The sequence below is a fragment of the Aethalodelphis obliquidens genome, unplaced genomic scaffold, assembly GCF_003676395.1.
Source record: "Aethalodelphis obliquidens isolate GAN/ISIS:26980383/991018 unplaced genomic scaffold, ASM367639v1 scaffold4, whole genome shotgun sequence".
Lineage (NCBI taxonomy): Eukaryota > Metazoa > Chordata > Mammalia > Artiodactyla > Delphinidae > Aethalodelphis > Aethalodelphis obliquidens.
This window is the reverse complement of record NW_020837948.1, coordinates 73,392,803-73,409,270: the sequence shown is the minus strand read 5'-3', so window position 1 is coordinate 73,409,270 and position 16,468 is coordinate 73,392,803. Positions and strand designations below refer to the sequence as shown.

Below are 16,468 nucleotides of genomic sequence, written 5' to 3'. Positions count from 1 at the left end.
TTTTAGAGGAGTTAAAGAAAACTTATTTTATCTACCAATTTTATTACTTACCTATCAAATACCTTATTTACTACATCTAAAACCAACTTAACAGTGGTTAAATATCTACCCATGTGTTATAGCTTAAGAATTATTAAATAAAAATCTATTTGTGGCAAATACTCACACGAACCAAGAAAAAAAAAGATTTCCAGATTTTTATTTCTGGAACTGTACATCAGGTATTAAAGTACAACAAATACAAAATAATGCTCAAAAAAATCAGTGTTTATGTACAAATATTAAAATCAATGCAACAATAGCAACTTCCTCTTGAACATCTGATACTAAAACTTGTTCTGATTGTCACTAATCAATCTCATACTCACAGCGTACTTATTTCAAACTGGGACAATTGGAATCACTGGTCATCTAAGAGGAGTTTTAATATCTACCATATTTAACAATAAAACTAACAGTTTCCTCCTTTTAGTGAAAAAATTAAGAACTTTTTAAAAAACATAGTAATGTCAATATTTTTATAAATTATTTCGATTTCCATTTGTAGACAATGTGCTTTGAAACTCTGGGCAAACAATCTCCTTGGTGGTCAGGTTTATTTGTTGGTTTACATTCAAAGTTGAAGTATTCACTAGAGACTTTGGTTAAATTAAACAGTATCACTATGCTCTATTAGATCTGACGTTCTCAAATATTATGACCCTCAATTGTAAAAATTAAAAAGGAAACAATTGCACAATTCTTTGACCTAATTGTACACACTTTAGTATTGTTTAAACAGTATTCTACATCCTTCAAGTAAATTCAGCAGTTGACCATGACAAGAGGAAAACTAAACACTGAAAAAGCTAGCATGAAAAAGTGGAGTACAACTAACAAAAGTAAAGTATTGCTATAATCACAGCACCAGTTTCACTTCTAAATGAATCCGCTGTCCTCTTCAAACCCCCTGTACATAAAAGACACATCAGCCAACACTGCAACTGCTCACCATGGATTTTTGGTTTGTTCATACAAAAATAATATGGCAAAGGAAAAAGAAAAAAGAATTTATCACAGTTTGTTATAAGAATTGTGCTTAACACTTGATAATAAAGGCATTATTGTTTCTTCTTATGACTGCAAATCAGTTATTTTCATGCTCTCAAACGCAATTCTTCTAATAAACAGTAACAAATTCTCTGTTAAGATGCTTAAACGGAAAGGAAAAAACCCAGTAAATCCAGATTTAAAAGGAAATTCAATAAATAGCTATTTTACATGAATAAAGTCATAGTGGTACAATTTATGAATGTCACATCAAGCATGCACAAAAATGGTATTATACATGGAGGAAGCAGTCAGAAAATATTGAATTAGATCTAAAAAGAGATGAAGACTTTACATATATATACAAAAATCTTGCAAATTATTGCCTCATTTTAACAAGGAATTAAAAGTAAACGTTACCAGCCAGTTAGCGCTCTCTAAGAGGCTAAAATCAGATTGGCGTTTAAAAATCCATTAAACTAGCTGGAAATTATTTTTCTCTCATATCATTTCTGGATTTTGGTCAAAAATCTTTATTTAAATAACTAAAGTGTCCATTCAACTTGCTGATAATCAAAACTTCAGATAAGAAACACTGTTTCCATCTTATATCAAGATCCCAGCAATGCATAGATAAACTGAATATATTACTGCATCAGCTACTGAGAATGGGCATGTTCATTTAAGTGCAACTGGTATTAGCATTCAGTCATCTTTGTGTAAATTATTTTATACAGACCAGCCACTGTAAACCCAGAGTAAAAATTAAAGTTATAACAATGGAAGATTATGGCCAGTATCTTACTAAATTATAGGTGTATTCATTTTTAACAAAAGAAATTAGGTTCAAAGTTTAGCACAACACCACAGCAATAAGAAGCTGACAACTTGGAAAAAAATATCTGAAAGCAACATAGAACCCAGGCTACCCATTATTTACTGTGTGCATACAGGAATGCTAGACTTTAGATGTATAAATTAGAGACTGACTTTTAAGTTATTAATTTAACTACTTTTCGTCCACTGTGCTAAACTAACTTTTATAGTAAATGTGCTAATGCGTAAACACTTCAAAGCAATCTTCATTAAAATGCTGCAAAGAAAAGAATACACATCATCCAAAACTAAGGATGTCATTGCAGTTCACAGTTTGTATAATAAATACCCTCCCTTTCCATCACTACTAAGGTAACTACATTCTATCTATTCATCAGCACAACCTTGAAGCGACTTATACTTACAAATATCAGCAATGTAGCCAAACATTTAAGTTTCTGCAAAGCAAGACAACTAGTAGAAACTGAAAAATTTAATTGACAGTGCAAAAAAAAAAAAAAAGTAAAATTCTGTGTTTTAACTGAACTATAAAAGCAAAGCTTATCACATTCTAATACTGCATTACATATTGTTTGAATTCACCTTATAACTTAAAGATGCATGTCTATACAGCAAAAATGGCCTAAGTTTAAGACAATGGCTTCTCATTCACAATGTTTGGAATAAAAATAAAACTGAGTTTGAGATGCAACTGAACGTCAATCACTTTTTAAAACTTAAAGTGGTAACGTACCATTCTATTTCAGATAGGAACTCACATTTTTCTTGCCAGTAACTGTTCAAGCTAAACAGAAAAGTTTAAATATACTTCAAGGTTCTACTGCATTTTATGTCTAAAATCTAGAAATCCCTCCTAAATATTAACACTTTGAACTGCACCACTATAAAAAAAACCTAAGAGGTGTTCCAAAATGTAAACCAATGAGTGGCAACATCCTAGGCTTTGTAGACTGTGCCCTGCAAGTCAACTGCCTCAGGATAAACTAAATTATCAATGACTGGTATGATTTTTATGATTACAATCTTGATAATGGTGGACAAAACCCCATCTAAATACCACACCTTCAAATGCCAAACTTTTAGCCAATAACTGAAGTTACACAGAAATCTTCCGGCAGTAAAATGACCAATTCTGTGTAAGGTAGCCCTGGTCTAGAATTCTGAAACAGGATCCAAGCAAGCGTCTTCATAATTTGCACGCAGTTCCTCGTGCTGGCTTCCATAAAGATGGACTTGCTGTTTTGTAAACTGAAGTGCTCTAGTTGAACAACATGAGAGAAGTTTCCATTTTTAAAAAAATCCTTGCATGTTTGTGCAGTTTAAAGAAACCTACCCCTGCTTTTATTTAATTAAGAAAATAAAACCAAAAAATGCTACATTGAGCAGGGATCAGGATCGGTACCTGTAAACATTGTTATTCCACTGCATCCATTACGGCAAAAGGAATTTACATGAATAGAGGCCACTCCATTCAGTTCAGAACATCTGTGCTGGTTTTGAGCTGGTGGCCTCTGTCTACAGGTTTTAAAATTGGGAGTGAGGGCAGTGGGGAACAGAAAATAGAAAAAGAAGGGAGTGGGGAAGAGGTACTGGGGATGAGGAAGAGATAAGCAGAGCTTAAAGCTGCACCACAGAGTTCAATCTTAGTCCCCAACTCTGCTGATCATAGTTCATTTCCACATTTATGGATTGAAAATGAAAATACTCTTGATAAATCAAGATATAGTTCTATACATACTGACATCACTGATGTCATAGTGAAAAAAGTTCAAACTTCCAGTGAAAGACTAAGCAAACCTGATACTTTCCTGGTACTGGTACTGCACACCCACTGTTTCTGGGCCCCTCACTCACGTCACTCAGAATGGAGGGCGGCATGCTGATGCAGAGCGTGGGCACTGATGAAACCATTGGTCTCGTTGGCAGACAGACTGCCAAAGTCAGCCACAGACACGGCCATTTTGGCACTGGTGATATGATGTGTGTGATTTTCAAAGTCCACACCCAAATTATTTGCAGAAACCTCATTCATAAAGGATTCAGGAACAGCAATGCCCATTTTCAATCTCTTTGCTGGTCTTTCTGACTCTTCACTGCACATGTTCATGGGGTTTAGCTCTGAGTGATAAAATCCAGTCTCAAATAAGTTAAAACAATCACTTTCCCCATTGCTGGGCAGGGTGAGTAACTCCTCTGTTCCAACAGGCACGTGATTGACTTGTCCACGGGGCGTGCTGCCCAGTGGAGGAAAGCTATCATCCAAACAACTCACATCCGCTGGATCGCAGACGGTCGCTACACTGCTGGTCAAAGCTAAAAAAAGAGACGGAAAATGGTTTAAGTAAGCGGTCTGACGTCATGCCACAAAGAGGATATAAGTTTGCCCCAAGCTATGGTAAAAAATGCAAAAAGATGCTCATGTTACCTGTCAAGTCACTGGCAGTGAAAGAGCTGAGAATGTTCAGCTGTTGATCAGGAACAGGCTCAGGTCGGTTAGATGTTAAGGCTGAAGGATTTACTGTCCCACCCAGAGCTTCTGTTTCGTCTACCAAACGATCCATATAGTCCCTAAAAAACACACCCCAATAATTTTATGACTGCATATCACAGTTAAAAACAAAAATCCCAGAAGTCAATCCCACAGTACTTACGTAACTCCAGGGTGATGGTTATATCGTTTCTTTCCAAATCTTGTCTGTTGAGCAAAGTAATCATAACGTTCAGATTTCTTCCACATATAGTAGAATGCTACACATTCAGCAACTGTTCTAGTTCTCACCTAACAAAAAAAGTTGCATTTTTTAAAATCAACATATTCTATGCATTTTTTAATAACTATTATTTTTTACAACCCATAGGTCTTATTTTCTATCTTCCCAATTATGAAACTCTGAACTTTTTATTAGTGAACTGCCGTTACATTTACACTATTTAATAATGAGGCTGACTTCAAAAGCCCAAGGCTTTTTCTTTAAATCAGAATGTAATAATAATAATAAATGCGTATCCAGAAATTATCTTTTTTTACACCTTTACCGAAAATCTTAAAACACGGACATCCTTTACTTTTCTTCACTGAACTTTCACTGTGATTCTGACTGTAGCAGGGGTCCTTCTTAACCCTGAGGGATCCATGAATGAGCTTCGTTGGGATCTATTAATTCCCCAAATTTCATGCAGGTATACTTTTCTGGGGAGAAGGGTGCAGCTTCATCAGATTATCAAAGGGTTCCATGGCCCAAAAGAGATTAAGAACCATTTGCAAAGGGATCAGTACTCTACCGCATCTGGAATTTAAGATGATTGCCAGATAAAGGCAGAATTTTTTCCTTTAACATGCACTTGGCTCTTAGCGCCAACAGAGTTTGGTAAGAACAACAACAACAATAAAATTTGAGCCTCGTTCAACTTGCCTCCACATGCAGACTAGGGCTCTTCTAACTATATATAGGTAAAGGTATGAGTTCAGATGTACAGACAAAATTCTGTATCTTTACCCAATAAACACTTTCTCCCCTGCTTAATCAGTACCCAATAAGGACATTTCAGAATCTCTATCCTGATTAGTGAGCATGTTGTGATATAAGATCATAATATAGGAACAAGCTTTTTAAACCAAGAAATAAGGTATACCTTTCAATAAATACATCAGCCATAAATAAGTCTTCAAAAAGAATATAGGCTTCTTGGGAACAGATACCTTTCCTGTCTTATTCACTGATGTATCTCTAGAGCTTAAAATAATATCTGGTAAATGATAAAGCTTATTTGTGAAATAAATTAATATATTTCATAAATTATTGCTAAACTGAGATTTTATTTTGACTTAAAAGGGCAACTGTTTCATCTTTCAATAAATTAAACACTTAATCTCATCTGTGAGAAAACAATAGGTTTTCATACATACAAAAAAGCACTGAAGTATTCAACATCATACTGGAAGATCTAGCTAAATGCAATAAGAAAAGAAATAAAAGGTATACAGATTGAGAAGAAAGAAATAAAACTGTCTGTTCACAGATGACATGATTGTCTATATAGAAAATCCTAAAGAAGCAACAAAAAACCCTCCTGGAACTAATAAATGATTATAGCAAGGTTGCAGGACACAAGGTTAATATGCAAAAGTCAACTGCTTTCCTATATACCAGCAATGAGCAATTCATATTTGAAATTAAAAACACAATACCATCTACATTAGCGCCAAAATGAAATACTTAGGTATATACCTAATAAAATACATGTAAGATCTATATGAGAAAGTCTACAAAATTCTGATTAAAGAAATCAAAGAAGATTTAAATAAATTGAGAGATATTCCATGTTCACAGATAGGAAGACTGATTATTGTTAAGGTGTCAGTTCTTCCCAACTTGATTTATAGATTCAGTGAAATCCCAATTAAAATTCCAGCAAGTTATTTTGTAAATACTGACAAATTAATTCTAAAGTTTATATGCAAAGGCAAAAGACCCAGAATAGCCAACACAATATTGAAGGAGAAGAACAAAGTCGGAGGATAGATACTACCCAACTTCAAGACTTACTATTAAGCTATCGTAATTAAGATAGTGTGGTACTGGTGAAAAAATTAACAAATACGTTAATGGAACACAATAGAGAGCCCAGAAACAGACTCACACAAATATAGTCAACTAATCTTTGACAAAGGAGCAAAGGCAATTCAATGAAGGAAGGATCATCTTTTCAACAAACAGCGCTAGAACAAGTGGACATCTATATCCACCTTTCACAAAAACTCAAGATGGATTACAAGACCTAAAAGTACACTACAAAACTATAAAAGCTCCTAGAAGATAACACAGGAAAAAACCTAGATGACATTGGGGATAGTGATGACTTTTTAGGAACAACAATACAAACACAATCTATGAAAGAAAAATTGATAAGCTGGACTAATTAAAACTAAAAACGTCTACTCTGCAAAAGACACTGTTAAGAGAATGAAAAGACAGGCCAAAGACTGGGAGAAAATATTCAAAACTCACACATATTTTTTTGGACTGTTATCCAAAATATATAAAGAACTCTTGCAATTCAACAATAAGAAAACAAACCACCCAATTAAAAAATGTGCTAAAGACCCTAACAGACACCTCACCAAAGAAGATATATAGATGGCGAATAAGCATATGAAAAAATGACCCACATATGTCATCAGGGAAATGCAAATTAAAACAAGATACCACTACACATTTTAGAATAGCCAAAATCCAAAACAATGACACCACCAGATATTGGCAAGGATGTGGAACAACAGGAACTCTCTCATTCATTGCTGGTAGGAATGCAAAATGGCACAGACACTTTGGAAGACAGTCTGGTGGTTTCTTACAAAACTATCCATACTTGCTTAAAGAAAAAGAAAAAAAAAAAAACATTGTAAAGCAATTATACTCCAATAATAAAGATGTTTAAAAAAACCCAAAAAAACAACAACAAAAAAATATCCATACTATTACCATATCATCCAACAATCACACTTACTGGTATTTACCCAAAGGAGTTAAAAACTTATGTCCAAAAAAACCCCTGCACACTGATGCTTACAGCTGCTTTACTCGTAACTGCCAAAACTGGAAAGCAACCAAGATGTCCTCCAAATGGTGAATGGATAAACAAATTGGTACATCCATACAATGGAATATTATTCAGTGATAAAAAGAAATGAGCCACACTAAGACTCCATGCTCCCAATGCAGGGGGCCCAGGTTCGGTCCCTGGTCAGGGAACTAGATCCTACCTGCTGCAACTAGAAGTTCACATGCTGCAACTAAAGATATTGTGTGCCGCAACTAAGACCAATATAGCCAAATAAATAAATAAATTTTTTAAAAAAAAAAAAGCGAGAGAAATGAGCCACAAAAAAACATGGAGGAACCTTAAATGCATATTACTAAGTCAAGAAGCCAATCTTCAAAGGCTACATACTGTATGATTCCAATTATATGACAAGGGATTTTTTGATCAGTGAAACTATTCTGTATGATACTACAATAGTGGATAGGTGTCGTTATAGCAACAGAGTGAACCTACTGTAAACTGTGAACACTAGGGGATAAAAACATGGCAAAGTAGATTTACCAGTTGTAACAAATGCACCACTCTGGTGGGGAAGCCGTGTGTGGGTGGGAGCAGGAAGTACATGGGAACTCTCCATACTTTTTCCTCAATTCTGCCGTGAACCTAAAACTGCTCTAAAAATAAAGTCTATTATTTAAAAGTGTGTGTATATTCTAACAGTTTGGGATAATTAAATCTCATTAAAATATGCTTTGCTTATTCTTTCTTTTTGTCCTAAGGAACACAGGATTCTAAAATATTTAGGTGGATAGGTCAATATTCTATGCCTACTGCTTTTTAAAAATTTTAAGTTTATTTATTATATTTATTTGTTTTTGGCTGCATTGGGTCTTCGTTGCTGCACGCAGGCTTTCTCTAGTTGCGGTGAGTGGGGGCTACTCTTCCTTGCGGTGCAGAGACTTCTCATTGCGGTGGCTTCTCTTGTTGTGGAGCATGGGCTCTAGGTGCGCAGGCTTCAGCAGTTGTGGCACATGGGCTCAGCAGTTGTGGCATGCAGGCTCCAGAGCGCAGGCTCAGTAGTTGTGGCGCACAGGCTTAGTTGCTCCGCGGCATGTGGGACCTTCCCAGACCAGGGCTCGAACCCGTGTCCCCTGCGTTGGCAGGCGGATTCTTAACCACTGCACCACCAGGAAAGCCCCACCTATTGCTTTTTAAACTAGATTTTATATTTCAGAGCAGTTTTGGGTTTACAGAAAATTGATCAGAAAGTAACAGAAATGTTAATAGCAGGGGAGCATTAACAAGTTATAGCTTTTATTCCCTACCCAAGAGGCTCATAAATTAGTTGCTTATATTCATTGTAATTACTAAGCAATTTCTCTATACTAATTTGCCTAACTTACCTTATTCTTCTGTATAAGATGAAAATCTTTTCCAAAAAGCATGAGTGCATGTTCAAAGCTCCGGCATTCTTCTTCTGTCCATGCAGTCATTTCTTCTAAAGAAATTTTAAAACAAAATAAATTGGCCTCAAAACTCTTATATATATAAATGACTGATTTACTTTCAGTATGTTTTCCTAATAAAAAGGCTATAAACTTCTACACACACACACACACACACACACACACACACACACACACACACAGACAAGTTCTTTATGTGGAGAACTTGTGGAGATTTTAGTTAGTAATCTAATCTAAACTAGTTAGTAATCTTAACTAAAAAAATCTAGAATACCAAAATATAAACAACTGGGTTTTTTTCCTCTGCATGATGAGACAAGAATTTTATATTTTCTTCTATAATTCAAGCACATTGTTTTTCTGATTTTTTTAAGCAATGAGCATTTTTTTAATTAGGGGAAAAAAAAGGTTATTTTCTTTATAGAAAAAAAAGCCTTCCTTTGGTCTTATGTCAAAACCATAAGCTCTTTAATTAGAGACCATAAATAATGAACACATATTTATTCAGAGTCAGTTGCAAAGTGCTATACTGTAGGAATATAAAGGGAATAAAAAACAGCCCATGCTCTCAAAAGACTAAATCCCATTCAACTTCCTGGCAGATGTCAATGTTGATGAATCAAATCTACTTGGGGCAGAGGAGACTTGAAGTGCCTCACAATGGGAACCAGGTCCCCAAAGCCATTAAGAGTAGCCCACCACGAAGGTGAAAACTTTGTTCAGAGTTTTGAGAGCTTAAAGTAATTTTTTCAAAGAAGCAGCTTTTACACGGAAACATTTCAATAGACTATCTCACCTACAAGTTTAAATGCATTGTTTCCAGCTTCTATATTTTTCCAAGTCATTTATATAATATTAGTAAGCATTATTTCACTCTATATATACTTAATGAAAGCTATGGTGCATGCAACTGATTTATATAATGACAAAAATACTGAAATTAAACTTAACCATTTTCCTTGACACACACAAACCAAAACCTAAGCACTGCAAAAATGTTATTACATGATTACTAAACATACACTTCTTGCAATAAATTGAATGGAATATATTATACATGTTTCTTTTTTTTAATCTTTAATCTCCTTTTCATTTCCTGTCTGGTTTAAGAAAAAGAAAAAACAACTTTTTTCCCCCAATGAAATCATAAAATCATTCTTATTAATTACTTTGGATATATTGTCATCTCTGGGGTCTGCTTTGTTCTGGAGGTGACAGGGGGGTAACTAATTTGTATTTGAACAATCTCTGGTACGTCTAAAAATAGAGGGCAAGAAAAGGAAAAAATTATTTGCTATGAAGATAAAAATAGATCTTATACAAAAGTGTTATAGGATTGCTCCGTCCTTTATACTTTGCTTATTCTGATCCCCAAATGACCATCCCCTATCATTTCCCTCTCTTGATCCCAAGTGTTTCTTACCTTGAGAGGCCTTTCCGTTGCAGCAGTACCTTTCAATTGCTTCCTTTATATTATGGTTACACTTGAGAAGTTCATATAATGCCTTAGGGCAAGGGAAAAAAAACTATTCAATAAAACTTACCAAAAGTTCATACTTAAAAAAAAAACCTCAAAAACAAACAAACAAACAAAAACAGGTGTATTGTAAGAGTCCTGACAAATACTAGCTGAAGTGCTCTCTAATTTCAGGACATTTGAAGCGTATGTTTGCCCAGACATTTAATCTACGTAACTATCCTGTATATTGACTCTGGTATCCGAAGAGTTTGTTCATTCTGATTCTACCTCTCAGAAGTTATCTACCAGTATCATTCCTCACTTTTTTTTTTCATTGCCAGGCCTTCTGAGCTGGGAGAATATCCCTATTTTAGATGATTATTTCTAGTCAGGAAAAGTCAAGAATTATGGTCTTCTCTCTTGATAGCACCTTCTGCCTGCCTTTTAGAGTTTTAATAAAAGAGAATAGCAGCAGGTCTAGAATAGAAGGATGGATATTTTAGTGACTGGAGTTTATAGTTATTTCCATCTACTATGGAAGATATCATTTTTTAGAAATTAGAATTTCTTCCCATTAAACCTGTTTGGAATTATGAATATACTAAATAGCAGCAGACAGAACTCAACTGAAAGTTAAATAATAATCCACCTTCCCAAGTACATTTCAAGAAAGGCAAGGATATTGGTAAACCTATTAATACATCAATAGGTTAATAATCAATACATTAATAATCAATCATTAAAAACAGCTGCTAAAAAAGCTTCAGATAAATCAGTACCCATTTCTATTTTTAAAAAGACAAAACCTGTAACGGTTATAAGTAGATGGATACTACCTTACTATAAGAAAGACAGCCTGTATCAAACCAAGGCTGGTATTATTCTTTTTTTAAAATTTTTGGCCACACCCCGTGGCATGTGGGATCTTAGTTCCCTCACCAGGGATTGAACCCGTGCCCCCTGCATTGGCAGGCGGAGTCTTAACCACTGGACTGCCAAGGAAGTCCCAAGGCTGGTACTATTCTTAATGTAAAAACCTTACATGTATTATCTTCCATCAAAAGCAGGCCTCAAACCACTGTAACTACCAAAAGTCTCTGAGAGTTATAGCTAATGCAGTAAAACATGTTCTAGGAATAAGAGATATAATAATGGTAAGGAAGGAACAAACGTATAATTCAGTAATGACTTTAAAACTAGAAAACCTAAGAGAAACAACTGAAAAATCATTATACTAAATTAAATAGTTTCAGTAGCTTGAGAAAAAAATTTTTTAATTTATATTTCTCTAAATCAACATATACAAATACAAATATAATAGTGATCTCATTTACAACAGTGCTAAATACTGTATTTAAAAATAATGAGGAATTAATTAAATGCATGTGATACTTAAAACAAGTAAAAACATTTGAGTGATTAAAAAAAAAGTCAAATACATAGAGAATCAGAACATGTTCTTGAAGTAGGTTTTATATTTTAAAGGTACTAATTCTTCCAAAATTAATTTATAGTTTTAATGGAATATCAATAGGAAAAGCCAATGGGATTTCTTTTTGACAGCTGACAAAACTACTTTGAAGTTCAGCTAGTTTGACTTCTCTGTGTTATTCGGAAATTCAAGTTTGAGTCCACCTATCTCTGGGCACTCATTAGCTGGGATTAGCTAGGCTGGAGATAGAGTGTAAAGGTATATGAGAGGGGCAAACAACATCAGAGAGAAAAAAACCCTAATAGGCAATACTTCCACCCTTAACCCACACACCATCAGGAGCGTACTCCATCTACAAGCACACAGTATTTAACGAATGCTCCTAAAGCAAATTTATACACTGTTTTTTTTGTTTGTTTGTTTTTGCGGTACGCGGGCCTCTCTCTGTTGTGGCCTCTCCCGTCGCGGAGCACAGGCTCTGGACGTGCAGGCTCAGCGGCCATGGCTCACGGGCCCAGCCGCTCCGCGGCATGTGGGATCTTCCCGGACCGGGGCACGAACCCGTGTCCCCTGCATCGGCAGGCGGACTCTCAACCACTGCGCCACCAGGGAATCCCTATACACTCTTAATAGACATGAACTTTAATCACATCCTGAATAAAGTTCAAGAATAATCCAAAAAATAACTTTAACATAAAATCTAAAAGTCCGACCACAGAGAATGTTTAAATAAACAATGGAACATACAGACATCAAGAATGAAGTATTAAAGAAATCTCAATGGCAAAGAAAATAAGACTAAGTAATTAAAAGGATATAACATGGTAGGTAAAGTAAAATATATGTGTGTGTATACAGAAAAAAAGGCCAGAAGACATGAAACAATAGAATGGTTATCATTAGGTCTTGGGATTTTTTTTAAACCAGTATTTTCCAAGTTTTAAAAATCAGAATGAGATAGCCAGTTCATATGTAAGAAATATTTGAATCAAATATAAGAAAATCAAGAAGATACTATATTAGTTAGCTGCTGTTTCAACAAAAGTTGATGTATACCTGTTCATTGTCCCTTGTGTGCGTTCCTGCAGAAATTCTATCCATTATTTTTTCGTTTCCAGTTCTTAATGAGGTCTCAACAAGGTACTCCTTAACTTTGCTCTCCAAAACCACACCAGGACGCCAAAGTAATTGGTCTTCATTTTCATACACTGATAAAGAAAATCCCATCAACACATTAAAAATAGTGAACACACTTTAAGATGTATACAAAACTGTTTTTCCTCTTCCTATACAAGTAACTAACTTTGAGGACACCAGTAATTTGATTGTCTGGCAAGCTGAGTCTTTCATTAGTAAAGGTTTAAAACAATTTTTTTTTAACTTTATTAAGGTGCAAGTATTCCAGTCACTAGAGCAAGTAGCTGTTTTGGTGATTGGATTTACTAACAAGTTAGAAAGCTTTCTATGCCTAGTAGTCTAATATAAAACCTAGTAGTGGTGTCTTACATTCTTCTAATGAGGGGGTAAAAATAACCTGTGTAAATTCTTTAATAAACTTATTACAATTTTCTCTTAAACTCCCTAAATGGCTCTATGAAAATGTCTACAGGTTAAAAATTGCAAACAAATTAAAACAAACAAAAATAAATAACAATCAAAATATCTGCCAATACTGAAATACCTAGGAAAGATATAGTTTTCCTTTACTGATTTCTTCCCAAAAGGTAAATTTTTATTTTAAAAAGCAAAAAAATAAAATAAAATAAAAAGGAAGCAGACTAATTAAAAATGGAAAACAATGATAAACAGTAAGATAAGTAAACTTTCCACCTCTTAGAGAAGCTGATATTTAGTAAGCCAAATGACACTAAAACAAACTGTATATTTTATTAACGCAAACACTGTTGCCATACTGAAGGTTTCTACTTCACACAATAAAGTCATACAGATAGCCCAAGTATTTATCCCATTGCTTCCATTCTTCAATTGTAAAATAACTACTAAATATAGCGAATAAAAGTAATTTACTGAGAGCTCATTATGCAGCAGAGACGGTGGTAAGTGCTTTACATTCACAACTGTATAAGGCAGGCATTTCTATTCCCAATGAGCAGGAAAGTTAAAAATAAAGTGTGCCTGTGAAGCAATAAGACTGACTTTTGAGGTAAGTTTCTGGAACCAGTTTCATAAAGAAACTTTAGTCAAAACTGAAATAGGTAATATAGTTTGAGTTTATTCCCTCAAAAGATAGAGAAGGTATACGTTCCTTTCTGAAGGTGTAGAACTGAGAGAATATTACCTCCGCTATGTTTCATCTAAGGACCAGCAGCTGCTGAGCATGTACTTTTGCCCACGGCCAAATCTACGTGTTTCCCAAGTTTGGCTAGGAAGGTGCACCTGGATTTTTACTTCCCACCACCTCACCCCTCCATATTTTCAGAACCAGCTATAGTTGGAATCTACCAAAAATGTGAGGAAAACTGATTACACTTAAGTAGGGGTATATAACAAAAGCAACAGAATCTTTACATTCTACCACCTTATCTTTCAGGGCTGGGGCAAGAGAATTTCTTCTAGCTTCTTTTTTCCTTAAGTGTTTCTTCCCAAGAGGATTATATTCCTAATGTTCTCATTATCTCAGGTGATAGGATGCTACCAACTTCCACTGCAGTGGGATGTAGGCCAAAGAGCTGTACTTTAAGAGCAGCTCCACTATTTTAACAGGTGCTTAGCATACTGAGTTAAGAAGCACTGTAAGGGGCCAGGGTTGGGGGGAAGGGGGCGGTAGTTCTCTGAGTCTCATGGTTAATTAATCTCATGATACATTACTCCTAAGTCAGGCCTAATTCTTCCCTGACTCCAAATGTGTCTTTATACTCACAGGATGAGCATACAATCAGATATTTAAATAAACATATCGAGTGGTAATTTGGCTTACCAAATATTATCAAAATTAAAAGGCTTCCTTACCTTTCTCATTACCAGCATACTCTCCAAGATAAGGTGGAATCTCTGCTTGATATTGTAAACCAATCATTATTTCCTACAGGAAAATTTAGAAGTAAAAACAACTTATTACAAAAATAAATACTGAAAAAAAATGTTCCAATTCATTAATCAGTTACTACAAATCTAAAGTTATCTCACAAAATTATCGTAAATTATTTCAGAAGTGTTTTTAAAAGCTACTTTAATCCAAATGGTCTACTAAATTATGATGGTAACTTAACATACCTTCCTCAAATCTTCAGGTGAGTTACCACTGTCTGTTTCAACATCTTCAACCTCTGATTCTTTATCTCCATCACACGTAGTATTTGCTTAAAAGAAGAAAGTTAAATTTTAAAAAAGGGTTTTGTTGCCTATTTTTGCAGCACTTGAAAGAGTGCCTGATATTTTATATTTTACTTATGATAAAAATTTGTTGAATAAATGAGATCAGCACAAATATACTAAACCTCTTGTACTATTCTCACATTTTGAAACTAGTCAAAACAAGACACTGAAAACACGAAGAAAGTGCATAATATCCTTATAATTATCTGGTGTACAGTCATATAGTTTGGAGAGGCAAGAGGAAAACCACTACGGTCCCCTTAAAAAAAGAAGGTAAAGCACTAGATTACACTGATTACATTAATCCAGAGTGAGACATACACAATGAGCTGCACATTGAGTCCATAAAAATTATCTTTTTGCACACATATGTGTCTGTGTATTGGAACTTGTTATCTGAACAGTTCTTCTACCATAAAAATACCTGAGAAATAAGCAAGATTGCATATAAGAAATTATTTCAGTTCAAAGACCTTTTAAATATTACTGATATACATTAAGGGATAACACCAAGAACTAAAAGAAAAGGATTAAATAAATCACTAAAAATAAAAAATACTTTTGGAGCAACTGATGGTAGTTTTCAAACTGACAGTAGTTTATCAGGAGAGTAAGAGCCTTTTAACAGAAATCCAAAAAATGTCTATAAAATTTCATGGCTGAACTAAGATTGGTTGCCCTAGCAACAGAAGAGTCTTGGGAAAGAAAACAGCCCTGCAAAACCAAGCAAATGCTTTCGTTTTTAAAGAGCATATTAGTTTACATCTCCCCCAATAAAAAAAGGTTATAATCTTGTTCAGATTATAATAGTATTTTATTTCAATTAAGTAAAACACTCAGATATTCTGACATAACTACTGAATGTAACAAAATGTACTCAAGCTACAGTATCAGTGCTACTACTAATCAGTAATGATTGGATTTCTTACATCGTAAAGGTCTAGGGAAGAAATCGGAAGTTTCATGGGAAGTCACAGATGGTGTCAGATCATCTGCAGAAGACTGAGTTTCCTCATCATCACCTGACAATAGGTCTTTTGCTATTTCCTCCTATAAGAATAGGAATGCAATGCTAGGGTTAGAAATGATTACATCCCATCAATTTTGAAAAAAAAAGTCTTTATAACATTATTCATAAACATTATGGTATTATAATACAATTAAGAACTAACTGAAGTCTCAGTTTTGAGAAAAGTAAATTTGAAATTCTCCTATAATTTACTTCACGTACACAATTAGTTAATAACATTTACTAATTATATATAATATTAATGCTATACTATTATACATTTATGATATAACAAACAATTTTCTTAATTTGTGGGTATGTAAAGAACTTATCTGAAGCGGTAGACTAATTTTTAG

The 16,468-nt window shown here is 34.5% G+C and overlaps 1 protein-coding gene across 3 annotated transcripts in view; it reads right to left on the bottom strand.

Annotated features, from left to right (window-relative positions):
- Positions 1 to 181: 181 nt before the first annotated feature.
- The window catches only part of MIER3 (MIER family member 3), a 33,037-nt gene continuing 16,750 nt past the window's right edge, over positions 182 to 16,468 (bottom strand). For 2 of the 3 annotated variants that reach the window (XM_027101084.1, XM_027101085.1), the window contains exons 5-13: positions 16,033 to 16,153; positions 15,002 to 15,087; positions 14,738 to 14,810; positions 12,824 to 12,975; positions 10,300 to 10,381; positions 8,814 to 8,908; positions 4,518 to 4,645; positions 4,292 to 4,434; positions 578 to 4,179 (exon numbers count right to left, since the gene is read on the bottom strand). In XM_027101084.1, the coding sequence (XP_026956885.1) occupies positions 3,722 to 4,179; positions 4,292 to 4,434; positions 4,518 to 4,645; positions 8,814 to 8,908; positions 10,300 to 10,381; positions 12,824 to 12,975; positions 14,738 to 14,810; positions 15,002 to 15,087; positions 16,033 to 16,153 (1,338 nt within the window). In that variant the 3' untranslated portion in view covers positions 578 to 3,721. Of the gene's footprint in view, positions 4,180 to 4,291; positions 4,435 to 4,517; positions 4,646 to 8,813; positions 8,909 to 10,299; positions 10,382 to 12,823; positions 12,976 to 14,737; positions 14,811 to 15,001; positions 15,088 to 16,032; positions 16,154 to 16,468 lie in introns of all 3 variants that reach the window. The other variant, XM_027101086.1, reaches the window with a different exon arrangement.